The following is a 13347-nucleotide window of genomic DNA, read 5'->3' as shown; positions in this document are numbered from 1 at the left end:
AGTAGAGCCCTTTGAAGCTGCGTTGAAACTGTAGTTTGGACCTTCCACCCGTGGGCTTTCATTCTAGTCCACTATATGGAGAACAATCCCTGTTTTCTTCAAAAACCTTAATTTCTTTGTGATTGAAGAAAGAAAGACATGAACACTAGGGCTATGCGATATGGACAAAGAAATCGCAATTTATTTGATCAATTTAGCGATTTCGATTTTAATCACGTTTTTGACACACACAGACATGCTTTACAGTCATAAATGCATTCAGTATGAATTTGAAACATATTTCCAAAAGAAAACCAATTAGAGCTTTATCAAAAAGTTGTAACGTCTCTAGAACAGACTTAAGTAAAAAAAAAAAAATCACTAAGTAAAGGTGTGACAAAATGTCTAGACTGGCCATGCATTGGACATAGAGCTCATTGTAGCAGTGCCTCAGGTGTTTAAATAGGTTTGTTATACATTTATACAGGTTCAGACGTACTCCGTCTGAAGTGCGTATGGAGTATGTGTATGTGCGGTATGAAGTAGCAGCGAGAGTGCATTATTGTAACATGAAAGCACATTCTCTCCGCTCGCACGCTGATTTCCTTTGCTCTGTCACAAAACCGCTGCTCTTGCCCAGAGAGTGCACGCACTTAAAACATGTCTCCTCTCGCTCAAACTGCGTCCTGTGCGAAGTTTGAATGCTCTGATTCATTAAAATGTGCTCGGAAAAAATATGCATTACAGACAGAGTGTGTGAACCTGGAGTTATGTAAGCATGTGCCCAGTCTGTTCTGTTCTCGTGCTCCATTTAGGCGCGCTGCATTCTGATTGGATCGGTTAACATATTACGGAAGGTCGGGGCCGCGGAAATTTGTGCTATAAAGCGATTTAGAAATCACACAGCCCTAATTAACACCTTGGATGACATGGGGGTGAGTAAATTATCGGAATTTATCTCCTTTAAAGAAATAGTTCACCTAAAATGAAAATTTGCTAAAAATGAGCTTGAGCTTGTTTCTTTTTTGGAACTGATTTGGAGAAATTTGTCATTAGATCATTTGCTCACCAATGGATCCTCTGCAGTGAATGGGTGCCGTCAGATCGAGAGTCAAAACAGCTGATAAAAGCATCACATTAATTCAGAACACTTCAGTCATTAATTACTGTCTTGTGGAGCAAAGAGTTAAAAGACGTTTTTAGCTTTAAGCTATTGCTTCTAGATTTCATATAAAATATGAGTCCTCTATCCGTACTATTGCTTTCTCCAGTTATCTTGTCTGAATCAGGAGAGTAATATGCACAGATCAAGCCCGCTTACAAGCCAGAAAACATCTTAAGGATGACTTTAAAACATCTTAATGGTGGATTTATTTACAAACTCACCGCTTTTAAATTTATAAGACATTAACTGATGGACTGGATTGCTTTTGGATTATTGTGATGGTTTCATTTGGATTCTCATTCTGACGGCACCCATTCACTGCAGTAGGTCATTTTTTTCCATATAATAATTATTTGTTATTTTGTTTCAGCATTTTTTTTAGTTAACAAAAACCATCTTTATTTGTTTTAGTCAACAGTAACAACACTGATGAGGGACTCCATTTGTAACTGTTGACTGTTTACATATACACACATTTTATTCTTAAAATGCAGTTCGTTATTTCTGTCACCCTTGATTTATCACATTTTCTTAAGTGCTAAGTTTATCTATAAAATGCACGCTTCTTTCTTGATTTGTCTCCTCCCAGGATATTTTACACCCTCACACTTCAGCGTGTAAAACCCAAATGTGCTACAGGAATAAGTCTGTGCCACATTTGCTAAAAAAGGCTCCTAAAACACCTGCTGAACTGAGCGATTTTACACCTTAGCGGTGAGGTGTGGCTGTCAGACAGACTTTGGATGCATTGCCACAAATACAGCAACTTTAAATAGCTGCACCAGACAATTGTGATGTTCTCCATGCAGCCGCCAGAAATCTGCACATTTTTAGGAAGTCATATTTCACAGATTTTAATTTTAGCCATATATTCATATTGGGAAACACACTTCTGTGACTCCGAATGTGCGTTTGTGTGTGTCGTTCTGTCAGCAGAGAGAGGTCATTGAGTGCAGAGTAGCCTTGTTTAATAAAGCCCAAATGTGTGTGTGTGTGTGTGTGTGTGTGTGTGTGTGTACTGAATGACTTGAGAAACAGCTGTGGTTCTGCGGTAGTGCTGTCACACACAGACACACACACACACCTTTCCCTGCGGAGAGCATGGAGACTGAAGTTGCTTCTGCAACAGCAGGGCTCTGGATCTTTGATGTAGCTGTTTCTTTTCATCAGATATCTCCCTCCTTTATTTTTAATTTATTTATTTTCCATCGTCTTCCACTCTTCTTTTTCTCTCACCTGGATTCTTGTTAGGAGATCAGCAGTTCTGAGTGAATGGCTGAAACATGAAAGTGTGAAAGAGACAAAGGCTGAATGAAGTTTGGAGTTAGAAACTTTTTTTAAAACCTGTCCTGATGCTGGACATCAGCTTGGGCTCCACGCCAACGGGTCTGGAAACAAGCCGTCTGATTGGACCGTGAGCGGTGTGCCTGTCTGAGTCTGAGAGAAGGTGTGGAGTCATGTTGCATGAGTGCCTCCAAAATAACAAACATACTTCTAGCCTTTGGCGAGTGTTTGAACAGACCCCTACGTCAATTAAACCACAGATACTGAAAATACATTAATTACAGATATTATTGAGATCTCAAATTGTGTGGCTTTGTGGGGTGTGCTATTACTGTTTTAATATTTTAGACTTACAATCTTGGCCTGATAGATGATAAAAATGGAGAAAACGATCCCATAAGCCTGTGGACCAGCAAGCTACCACACAGAACATTTAGAACACTATAGCAACTGCTTGGCAACACCCTGGCAACCAACTTAGCATAGTGGTGTTGAGTTTTACAGTGTCATTTTATCATTATTATAATAATATATTATTACATGCACACTAGTAAGCTAGGGGTGTGCCATTAAGTAGTCATTAGGAAAGCACTTTACAAAAGGAGTTTTGTTTTACGGTCATCCTTTTTTTTTCTTCATAAATTGGTAGCATAACCTTTGCAAATAAACATACCTTTTATATTATAAAAAAAAAAAAATTATATGTATGTATGTGTATATATATATATGTATATATATATGTGTATATGTATATACAGTGGAGCTCGAAAGTTTGGGCACCCTTTGCAGAATCTGTGAAAATTGTAAATATTTTCACAGATTCTGCAAAGGGTGCCCAAACTTTCGAGCCCCACTGTATATGTATATGTATATGTACACATATATGTGTACATATACATAAAACTTTTTAAAATCTAAAATGTATATTGTATTTATGTCAATGTCAATCAGCGAATCTGCTGATGGACACTTTTGTGTTCAGCAGAAGAAAAGAACTTCATACACGTTTGGAAAAACTTGAGGGTGAGAAAATGAGGACAGGAATTCAATTTTGAGATGCACTCATCGACTAAGTGTGTTGAAAGAGTTTAAACTTGCTGTGGATGAGCAGTCAGATGTAGTTAGATCAAATGTGAGCAGTGATGTTGTATTCTTAAATATTTCATAAGCTGAGACCTGTAAACAGCAGGCATGATCCACTGAGCTGTTTGCACGTGTTTGTGTGATTGTGCGTGGTATGCCACGGGCGATAAGGGAACCTGAGTGATGACATTCCCACGATCCAGGATGAAGAAGCATCAGCTCATGCGCACACACACACACACACACACACATACACATGCTTGAACAGCACATTTAGGAGTCCTGCAGGCCGCAATTTGAGACGTGAGGTGTAATTAACAGTGATATCCTCAATAACTCAGCAGCAGCTCAGCAGCCTGCCACACAGATTGAGTGTCAGGTACAGTACGACTGTGAGGACTCGAATAGAAGAACAAGGAGAACAAGCTTAAGAGGAAGATGGAGGGATTCCAGACACACCATAAGCTGTGCATTGTGAGCTTAGTTTAACTTGAGATTTATAGAGACAAACACAAAGTAAAACGACTCATTCACAAGGATCAGATCAATCTATATCCTGGCATTGTTGAATTCCTTGATCTTGATCGTTTGACAGATGGGTAACACTTTAATTTGGAGACCAATTCTCACTGTTAACTAGTTGCTTGTTAGCATATTACTAGCATTTAACACACATTAATGCATTATTCGGCGTGATTATATTTGAAATCCCTTGATGCTACCTCATACCTACATTTAAAGGGATCGTTCACCTAAAAATGAAAATGTGTTATCATTTACACAACCTCATGGCATGCCAAACCTATACGAGTTTCTTTTGTATGTTGAACACAACAGAAGATATTTCAAAGAATGCTGGTTATCAAACAGTTGTCTTCCATTAGTGTGTCTTTCCCTACTATGGAAGTCAATGGGGACCAACAACAGTTTAGTTCTTCAAAATGTCTTCTTTTGTATTCAACATGAGAAAGAAACGTGTACAGGTTTGGAACTCAGTGAGGCTGTGTAAAATTTGTGGATAAACTATGACTTTAACAATTACCTACTAGTAATCAGCAGCAAGTAAGGAGTTTAGGCAAGGCAAGTTTATTTATATAGCACATTTCGTACACAATGGTAATTCAATGTGCTTAACATAAAAGAAGGTAAAATAGTCATGAAGAAAAATAATATAAAAATAAAAACAAGCGATTTGAAAACCTTGGAAACTATTTAAAAATGGACTCCCCTTGTTTTGTGTGAACCCTTGGTATTTTTAGTTTACTCATTTTTGTGGTTGCTTTTATTTTAGCATTATTCAGTTCAAGAAGAAAGAATATATTGGTTCATTAAATGGTTTTTATTTTAATACACATGGGTAAATATTAAACGTGCCTTAATGGATTATTTAGCAGAATCTTGCAGCAATCTTTCAATATCTTATTTGGAGAAGAAGAGTAGAAGTTGGAGCCTAGTTAGGATGCACATCCCTTTATTTTCCTCTCTTGTTCTCACTCTTCAGGTCTCTGAGGATGACATTACTTTGCTATTTCAATGTGGATGATGTGTTTTGGCAGTAGCTTGTGCTGCAGTATCTCACTCTGACACTGAAGGAAAACTCACACGTCACACACACACACACACACACACACATTTTCCCGGACCAACTTTAGATCACTAATACTGCAATTATGAGTCATCAGCCTCAATTCTCTCTTACAGTGGGTGCAACGATCGTTAACTTACAACGCTGAGGCTGTCCTCCTGAGACGCACACCTCCTGCCAGCCATCTCAATTTCACCTCCTTTAGTGGCCTCACGCCAGATCAAAATTCAGCAGCCCATCAGCTGTTGTGATGAGCTAAAGCCAGATCACAACTTAGCAGCGCAACAGGTGCACCACTGGCTCTATTCCACAACACAAACAGCATGTGAACAGGTGCTATACGCGCTCGTGCTGACAGGTTCAGACCCCAGGAACATCAGCCATGCTCAAAAACACACCTTCTGGCTTTTTATAATTATCAGATGAGGGATAAATGCTTTTGAGAGATTTCATCTCAAACTATGCTACCAATTGACGTCACAAGTACATATCATTACCATCAAAATGTTTTATAGTAATGACTGCTGTTTTATACTTTTTCTTATACTTGTGCAAGACCTAATTTGAAGACATATGTATTTATATACTATTGATATCAAGAGTATGTTGAACACAACAGAAGATATTTCAAAGAATGCTGGTTATCAAACAGTTGTCTTCCATTAGTGTGTCTTTCCCTACTATGGAAGTCAATGGGGACCAACAACAGTTTAGTTCTTCAAAATATCTTCTTTTGTATTCAACATGAGAAAGAAACGTGTAGAAACTCAGTGAGGCTGTGTAAAATTTGTGGATAAACTATGACTTTAACAATTACCTACTAGTAATCAGCAGCAAGTAAGGAGTTTAGGCAAGGCAAGTTTATTTATATAGCACATTTCGTACACAATGGTAATTCAATGTGCTTAACATAAAAGAAGGTAAAATAGTCATGAAGAAAAATAATATAAAAATAAAAACAAGCAATTTGAAAACCTTGGAAACTATTTAAAAATGGACTCCCCTTGTTTTGTGTGAACCCTTGGTATTTTTAGTTTACTCATTTTTGTGGTTGCTTTTATTTTAGCATTATTCAGTTCAAGAAGAAAGAATATATTGGTTCATTAAATGGTTTTTATTTTAATACACATGGGTAAATATTAAACGTGCCTTAATGGATTATTTAGCAGAATCTTGCAGCAATCTTTCAATATCTTATTTGGAGAAGAAGAGTAGAAGTTGGAGCCTAGTTAGGATGCACATCCCTTTATTTTCCTCTCTTGTTCTCACTCTTCAGGTCTCTGAGGATGACATTACTTTGCTATTTCAATGTGGATGATGTGTTTTGGCAGTAGCTTGTGCTGCAGTATCTCACTCTGACACTGAAGGAAAACTCACACGTCACACACACACACACACACACACACATTTTCCCGGACCAACTTTAGATCACTAATACTGCAATTATGAGTCATCAGCCTCAATTCTCTCTTACAGTGGGTGCAACGATCGTTAACTTACAACGCTGAGGCTGTCCTCCTGAGACGCACACCTCCTGCCAGCCATCTCAATTTCACCTCCTTTAGTGGCCTCACGCCAGATCAAAATTCAGCAGCCCATCAGCTGTTGTGATGAGCTAAAGCCAGATCACAACTTAGCAGCGCAACAGGTGCACCACTGGCTCTATTCCACAACACAAACAGCATGTGAACAGGTGCTATACGCGCTCGTGCTGACAGGTTCAGACCCCAGGAACATCAGCCATGCTCAAAAACACACCTTCTGGCTTTTTATAATTATCAGATGAGGGATAAATGCTTTTGAGAGATTTCATCTCAAACTATGCTACCAATTGACGTCACAAGTACATATCATTACCATCAAAATGTTTTATAGTAATGACTGCTGTTTTATACTTTTTCTTATACTTGTGCAAGACCTAATTTGAAGACATATGTATTTATATACTATTGATATCAAGAGTATTAAGAATTATTATGTGTGTTTATATCAATACTATGTATTTTACATATATCTTATATCATATATGTGACCATGGAGCACAAAAGCAGTCATAGGTGACACTGGTGGTATATTTGTAGCAATAGCCAACAATACATTGTATGGGTCAAAATTATAGATTTTTCTTTCATGCCAGAGATCATTAGAATATTAAGTAAAGATTATTCCATGAAAATATTTAGAAAATATCCTACCATAAATATATCAAACCTTTTTTTTCTTTCGTATTTTTAGTTTGGTGATATGCAATGCTAAGAACTTTAAAGGCAAATTTTTTTTTTAATTTTTTTTTTTTTACCTTCAGATTCCAGATTTTAAAATATCTGTGTTTCTGCCAAATATTGTCCTAACAAACCATACATCAAGCTTGCTTTATTCAGCTTTCAGATGATGTAAACATTTCAATAAAAAAAAAAAAAAAATGACCGTTATGACTGGTTTTGTGGTCCAGGGTATCATGCATATATTACATATTTTGTAACATTTCTTGACTAAATTCAAAATGTTAATATGATTGAGCGTTTTTTCTGCATGTTCTGACAGCTCTTATTGTGATTCCTCTAACATCTTGATTCGTTCATGTTGACTCTATGCCACATGCTTAATGATGACACTGGGGAGCAAATGTGTCAAAATGTCATCTGCGAGAACCAAACCCACAGCGAGAGATGGCTCGATTTAGCCTTGTATCAGGTTATTAATCTAACAGAGCCCTTTTTTCTCTGTGGTGGTGTTTAGTTGCGTGTCTGTTACATAAACGGCTGGGTTTCGCATTCTCGTAGATGTTTGAAGTGGGATGATACCAATATACGATTCTGAGGCTTTACATTTGTATCCACCAGAAATGTTTTTGACACACAGCAAGCATTTTCCATTGCACTACTGTTGGTGTTTCTTCTACTGGAAGAGATAGTTGCTTGACTTTCTGTTTTGGGGATCTTGATGTATATTTGCATAATGACAATGATATTATTGTAGGTTAATTTATATACAGTATAAGCCAGTAAGCAGTGTGCTGTCTCTTTGTGGCTTTAATGGTACCTGGTTGTGACTGTACCTTTTTTGGTTTCAGTCCAACCCTAGATAACCTGTAAAGATGTTTGCTTGCAGTAGTATAAACGTCTAACCTTTGCCTGCGATTTACACTATAGATGTGCCAAGATCTTTTTTTTTTTTTTATATGTGTTTCTTGGTTTAACCACTATATAGATTCAAACGCTCATTTAATAGAATTGGCAGTCGTTCTTCCTGTGGTAAGCCGTGGAAACATCTCGCACACTTCTGTTTTAAATTGAATGCAGAAACAGGAAGAGGAAGTATGTTGTAGTCTGTACTCTCTCCTCTCTGACTGATAAGCTCTCTGCCGGCTGTCAGGAAGAGCTTGCTCTAGAAGAGGATGAAGGAGACAGATCGAGCTGCTTATCTGGTATTTTATCAACTTGTGTGTCTTCTTTCTTGCTGTATTATGTTTATAGCGCGCTATCTCCCGAACATGCAAATATTGATGTATTAAAATAGTAACGAACTACAGTGAAGTAATTTCCTCACAGTAACTTTCAGAAGTGCTTCTGTTTTCATCGCACAAGACCGATCTGTTAGCATCATACTAGCACTCTTATCTTTGAACTCTATGAAATGTTCACTACACGTATAGTTTTGTATTTGTGCACATTTGATGTGCATAGTTGATTTTGCTCTTCTGGAACCAACCAATCAATGTATAGCTGTGTATTGTATTGCAAAATTATGTCCCGAGCATGAAAATTGGTTAACCTGTTGTGCAGTCAGAGATAAATGAGTAATTTTGCCCAATTTTCATCTTTGATAGTTGACTACATCTCTTCATCTTTGACTTGATTTCTTGTTTTCTTCTAGTGCTTCAACTCAGACTTCAGCAGAGACGGACTCGAGAAGAGCTGGTTAATCAGGGGATCATGCCACGTAAGGAGCACTCACACTCTCTTACTAGTCTCTTACTAGTTAATAATCTGGTGCTACTACTAGGCAGTTCGGTTTGTGTGTAGATTTGAGGATCTCCGTTCTGTCCTTTGGTCTGATTTTGAAGGCATTTTCCTTCCTTCAATAAGATTCGTTCCTACACCTGGTTGATGGTTTTCATCTTTATGTGAATCTGGGTGAGATGTAGATGCCTTGTGGTTAGACCTAGTAGGTATAGCTAGTCTCTCTCATCCTGTGTAAGATGCTGATTTGGTTTAGTAAACATAAGTTCGAGTTGAACTTCCTTTTGCGTTGTGGTTTTTCTCTGAGCATGAAAGGTTGGCCCATTCATCTCAGAACTACAACATTTCTGACATCTTAAATGTCAGGTCATTAATATTCTGATGGTGTCTACACATTACCGCATGAAGTAGGGGTGCTGAGGGTTGTGCAGCACCCCCTGGCGTGGGGGCAGGGGTACGGTGTTACAAATAAATGAACCGTTTGTAACAACAAAAATTAATCAAACTCATTTTATTATCAATTTGTATATTCATTCAGATTCATAGAAGTGGCCTAAGCCTACAGTGGCAGTAAGCAACAGTAAAACATGAATAAAGTTGAATCAAATTGATTGTGAAAGTCGTTTCAGCTTACTGACTTGACTGAGTTAGTTTGTTGCCATGACTTTTTGATCATATTATTACCTTTAACATGTCTGTGCCATACCCACATCAAGATTTAACAACCATTTGTACAGCCGTTGCAAAGATACAGCAGAGAAAGATCGAAAGTGTCCGTTTACCTCAGCAGCAACCAATCTCGCACTCTCACATCTGCAGCGCTTATTTTGATCTTTAACGTCAGATCTTTCCATTTCTTGGAACAAAATTAATGTTTAAGGTTGATTCGGTATTACTCTTAATGGAAAAAACACACACACACACACACAACATCAGCAACACTACAATGACAAAGTAGCTTTATATTAAACCTAAAACTTTTATTAACCGAACGAATATGACATACCCGTGTTGCAGCAAATAAATAAAAGGTTTTTGGATTTCCCCCTTACCTCTAATGAAAACTTAGTTTGTGGTTTGATTATTATTCTTAATAATAATAAAAAAAGACTATAGCCTACATTAAAACAGTATGACGGCAAATTCACTTTGAACTTTTATTAACCATATAAATAAGGAAAATATGTTTTACCCGTACTATAACACAAATAAATAAACAGAAGTTGGATTTCCTCTTTCTTTAAAGCCATCATAGTTTGTGGTTCATTAAAAGCCTATTAATTAAAACACATCAGCCATAAAATAGTACAGTGACAAATTTGTATAGGCCTATATTAAGCATTAAACTTTTATTGACAAAATGAATAAGGCAGATATAGCCATCTTGCATTGTAACCCAAATAAATAAGTTATTTTCCCTCTTTTAAAACAAATGCTTAGTTTGTGGTTCGTTGTTTTACTTATTTTTTTATTTGAATTAAAACCGCAACAATAAAGACAAACTCGTTGCTTATATTAAACAAAGAAATGAAACTTTTATTAACAAAAGGTGCACTTTTGGATCAAAGTGTCTCTCATCACTCCCGTCACGTGACCAGTCCCCACCCCACCTGGTTTTATTTCTCAGCCGCCCGGCTCAAAATACGTTCCCGCGTCTGTGTCTACACGCTTGATTTTATCAAAAAGGTTTCCATCTCATGTTGGCTGGAGATGTATGGTTTGATTTAAGTTAGTTAAAATGTAATCGATAGATTGCGTGATGATTTCAGTGCTTAATGAGGAGTAAAACGAGTAACCAGAGGTCTTACCCAAACACGGATCCCAGTGTAAGTTGAGCAAGCTCTTTTTGATGTCGAAACTTTAAAGTAGCATATCCCAAATTACTCAACAGATCTCTCACTCTTTTCATCTTATACTTGTTCTCCCTCACCAAGTGTCTTATACAAGAATTAGCAAATTATATTTAATACCTCAAAATACACCTCAAGTTTTAGGTTTCTATTGGTCATGGCTAAGATGGTGTATGAGCAGGAAGTTTGATTTCAATTCAGTAAATGTGGCATCCATCTTTGTTAATGTTGTTTGGGTCTAGGTTCATTTGAAGCCACTTTTGTCTCAGTGCAAAAGGATGGATCTGTTATACATTGGTATAGTTGAGTTTAATCAGGCGAGAGTTTGAGTCACGTCATTCTAGTGTCTCTATAGGCGTTTATGTTAAACATATTGCTGACACATAACTACGACTTTAACACTAAAGTTGTCTCACACAGGATGCACGTTTAAAACAACGCAACACTTTATACACTTAAAGGTTCATGATTAATTTCCAAGCCTTTGAGAACATTTTAAATGCTGTTTCGTGCACCTCTTATGGGTTATTCCGGTGTACTCCGATAATAGTTTTACAGTGAAGTTTTTCATATTATAGGATCATGATTCATTTAAGTTGTTTCTTTCCATGTTACAAACTGAAACAACATGAATAACTAAAAGATCAAAGATAAAAGTTGTAGAATTGTTTCCATGTTTTTAAGTGAACAAAATTGGAGAAGTTGTTGCAAAGAAGCTGTACACATTTATTTTATTTTATCAGTGAGATTAACAGCAGTTATTACCCATGTGCAACAAGTATTGGCAAACAGAAGCTGACCTGTTTTTGTTTCCAAGTTACGAACGGTCATCATGTACGGTAGAAACATATAACCAGTAAGCGGCAGTTGTGTGCCATCCTTCGATCTCCAGCTTTACTCCTACACAAAACATTAGACTTAACCTTGTGATGATATCTGGTGGAGAAATACTAGTTGTGTAATCCTATTTGATCAGACTGATGTGATGCTCGAAGCTATAGTTTAAAACAGACCATTCATCTGCATTTTTTAAGTATTTAGAGACCTAAATTCTCTAATTTCATTCTCTCAAATATGCAGATACCATGTAACCACCTCGTTTTGTCTCCAGTTGTGAAGTTTAATCTGTTTCCAATGCTTTATGTGCCAATTTCATCTACAAAAATCACAATATGGTTATAAATTTACATGCAATTCTTTTTAAAGCATGCACACAGCATGTACTAATAAATCTGACATCAATTTATGTTTGATCTAATAAACATTGATTGTGTGACTGGCCCTTTAAGAAAATCTTGCGTAAGATCTCTTCTAAGAATCATCTGAAAAAGAAATGCAAGCCAGAAAAGCAGAAGCAGAGGGTTCAAATAAGGTGATGGATCCCCTAAGTAGTTTTATGTAGTGCTTCATACTGGACCCATGATATCTACCAGCATCGTCCATTGAACCCAGTGTCTGCTGATATCAGCAGCTCAGCTGGCGCACCGACTGACTGTCAGCGCTGTTCAACCAGCAACAGTGATGCCACAGAAAATACTAAGAAGCTGTTTCTTAGAGATCTCCTTAATTGTAAGATATCTTTTATAAATGATAGTTTTAGCATTTTATAGTATCCATCTCTCGTGTTGATTCATTGCAAACTGAAAGATTTGAGCGTATGGTTACAGGAAAATTATGCTCAAAATCTGATTACATCAGTCTTTTTTTATTAAATCTTTTATTTATTTGTATTTATTCAATATTCTTTCTTTCTTTCTTTCTTTTTATTTTGCATTTCTTTTATTTTCATTTGATTTCTTTAACTTTCTCCTTTTTTGTTTTCATCAATTTCTTTAATTTTAATTCTTTCTTTGATTTGACTTTGATTTTTTTTTAATTCAATTAATAAAATGGCACAGCATATCCAGTATCAATTAAATATATGTCCTGAGAAATTAATTTCTAGGACAAGTGAAAGATGGCATTATGTGTTAACCAATCATCAAACGTAGGTTTGGGAAACTTGTTTGAAAACAGTCATTATTTGTGCAATTGTATTTGAATGTTAAATGCATACATATGAATGACTGTAGAATGGTGCATAAAATGCTCACTTTGGCATTAAGTCTTAAGAATTAAAATGTAAATCTATATGTTTCAGTCGCTTTAAATCCAATTTGTATTACAGGGACTAAATGTTTAGATTCCACATTTGCATGCTAAAACATGAGTCTAAGATGGAGATATTTAGTGCACTCTTACTCATAGTGAGTGCATGACTAGCCATGCCCTTCATTTGGGTGGGTTACGCGCACACACACACACACACACACACTCATTTGAGCCATTGAGCAGGTGATAAACAGTACGTTTAAATATATGCCATGTTTCTCATTAGATAATTTAGTAAGTTTTCAGATGCCTGCTATAATCATCTATACCTGCTATAATCATGCTATT

The 13347-nt window shown here is 36.7% G+C and overlaps 1 protein-coding gene across 4 annotated transcripts in view; it reads left to right on the top strand.

Annotated features, from left to right (window-relative positions):
* The window catches only part of LOC127952806 (myocardin-related transcription factor A), a 40446-nt gene that overhangs the window by 9801 nt on the left and 17298 nt on the right, over positions 1-13347 (top strand). For 3 of the 4 annotated variants that reach the window (XM_052551581.1, XM_052551582.1, XM_052551580.1), the window contains exon 3: positions 8973-9038. In XM_052551581.1, the coding sequence (XP_052407541.1) occupies positions 8973-9038 (66 nt within the window). Of the gene's footprint in view, positions 1-8399; positions 8524-8972; positions 9039-13347 lie in introns of those variants that run through there. The other variant, XM_052551583.1, reaches the window with a different exon arrangement.

Source organism: Carassius gibelio, chromosome B3 (genome assembly GCF_023724105.1).
Source record: "Carassius gibelio isolate Cgi1373 ecotype wild population from Czech Republic chromosome B3, carGib1.2-hapl.c, whole genome shotgun sequence".
In the NCBI taxonomy this organism is placed as follows: domain Eukaryota; kingdom Metazoa; phylum Chordata; class Actinopteri; order Cypriniformes; family Cyprinidae; genus Carassius; species Carassius gibelio.
The sequence above is the reverse complement of the archived record's forward strand: the minus strand, read 5'-3'. Positions and strand labels throughout refer to the sequence as shown.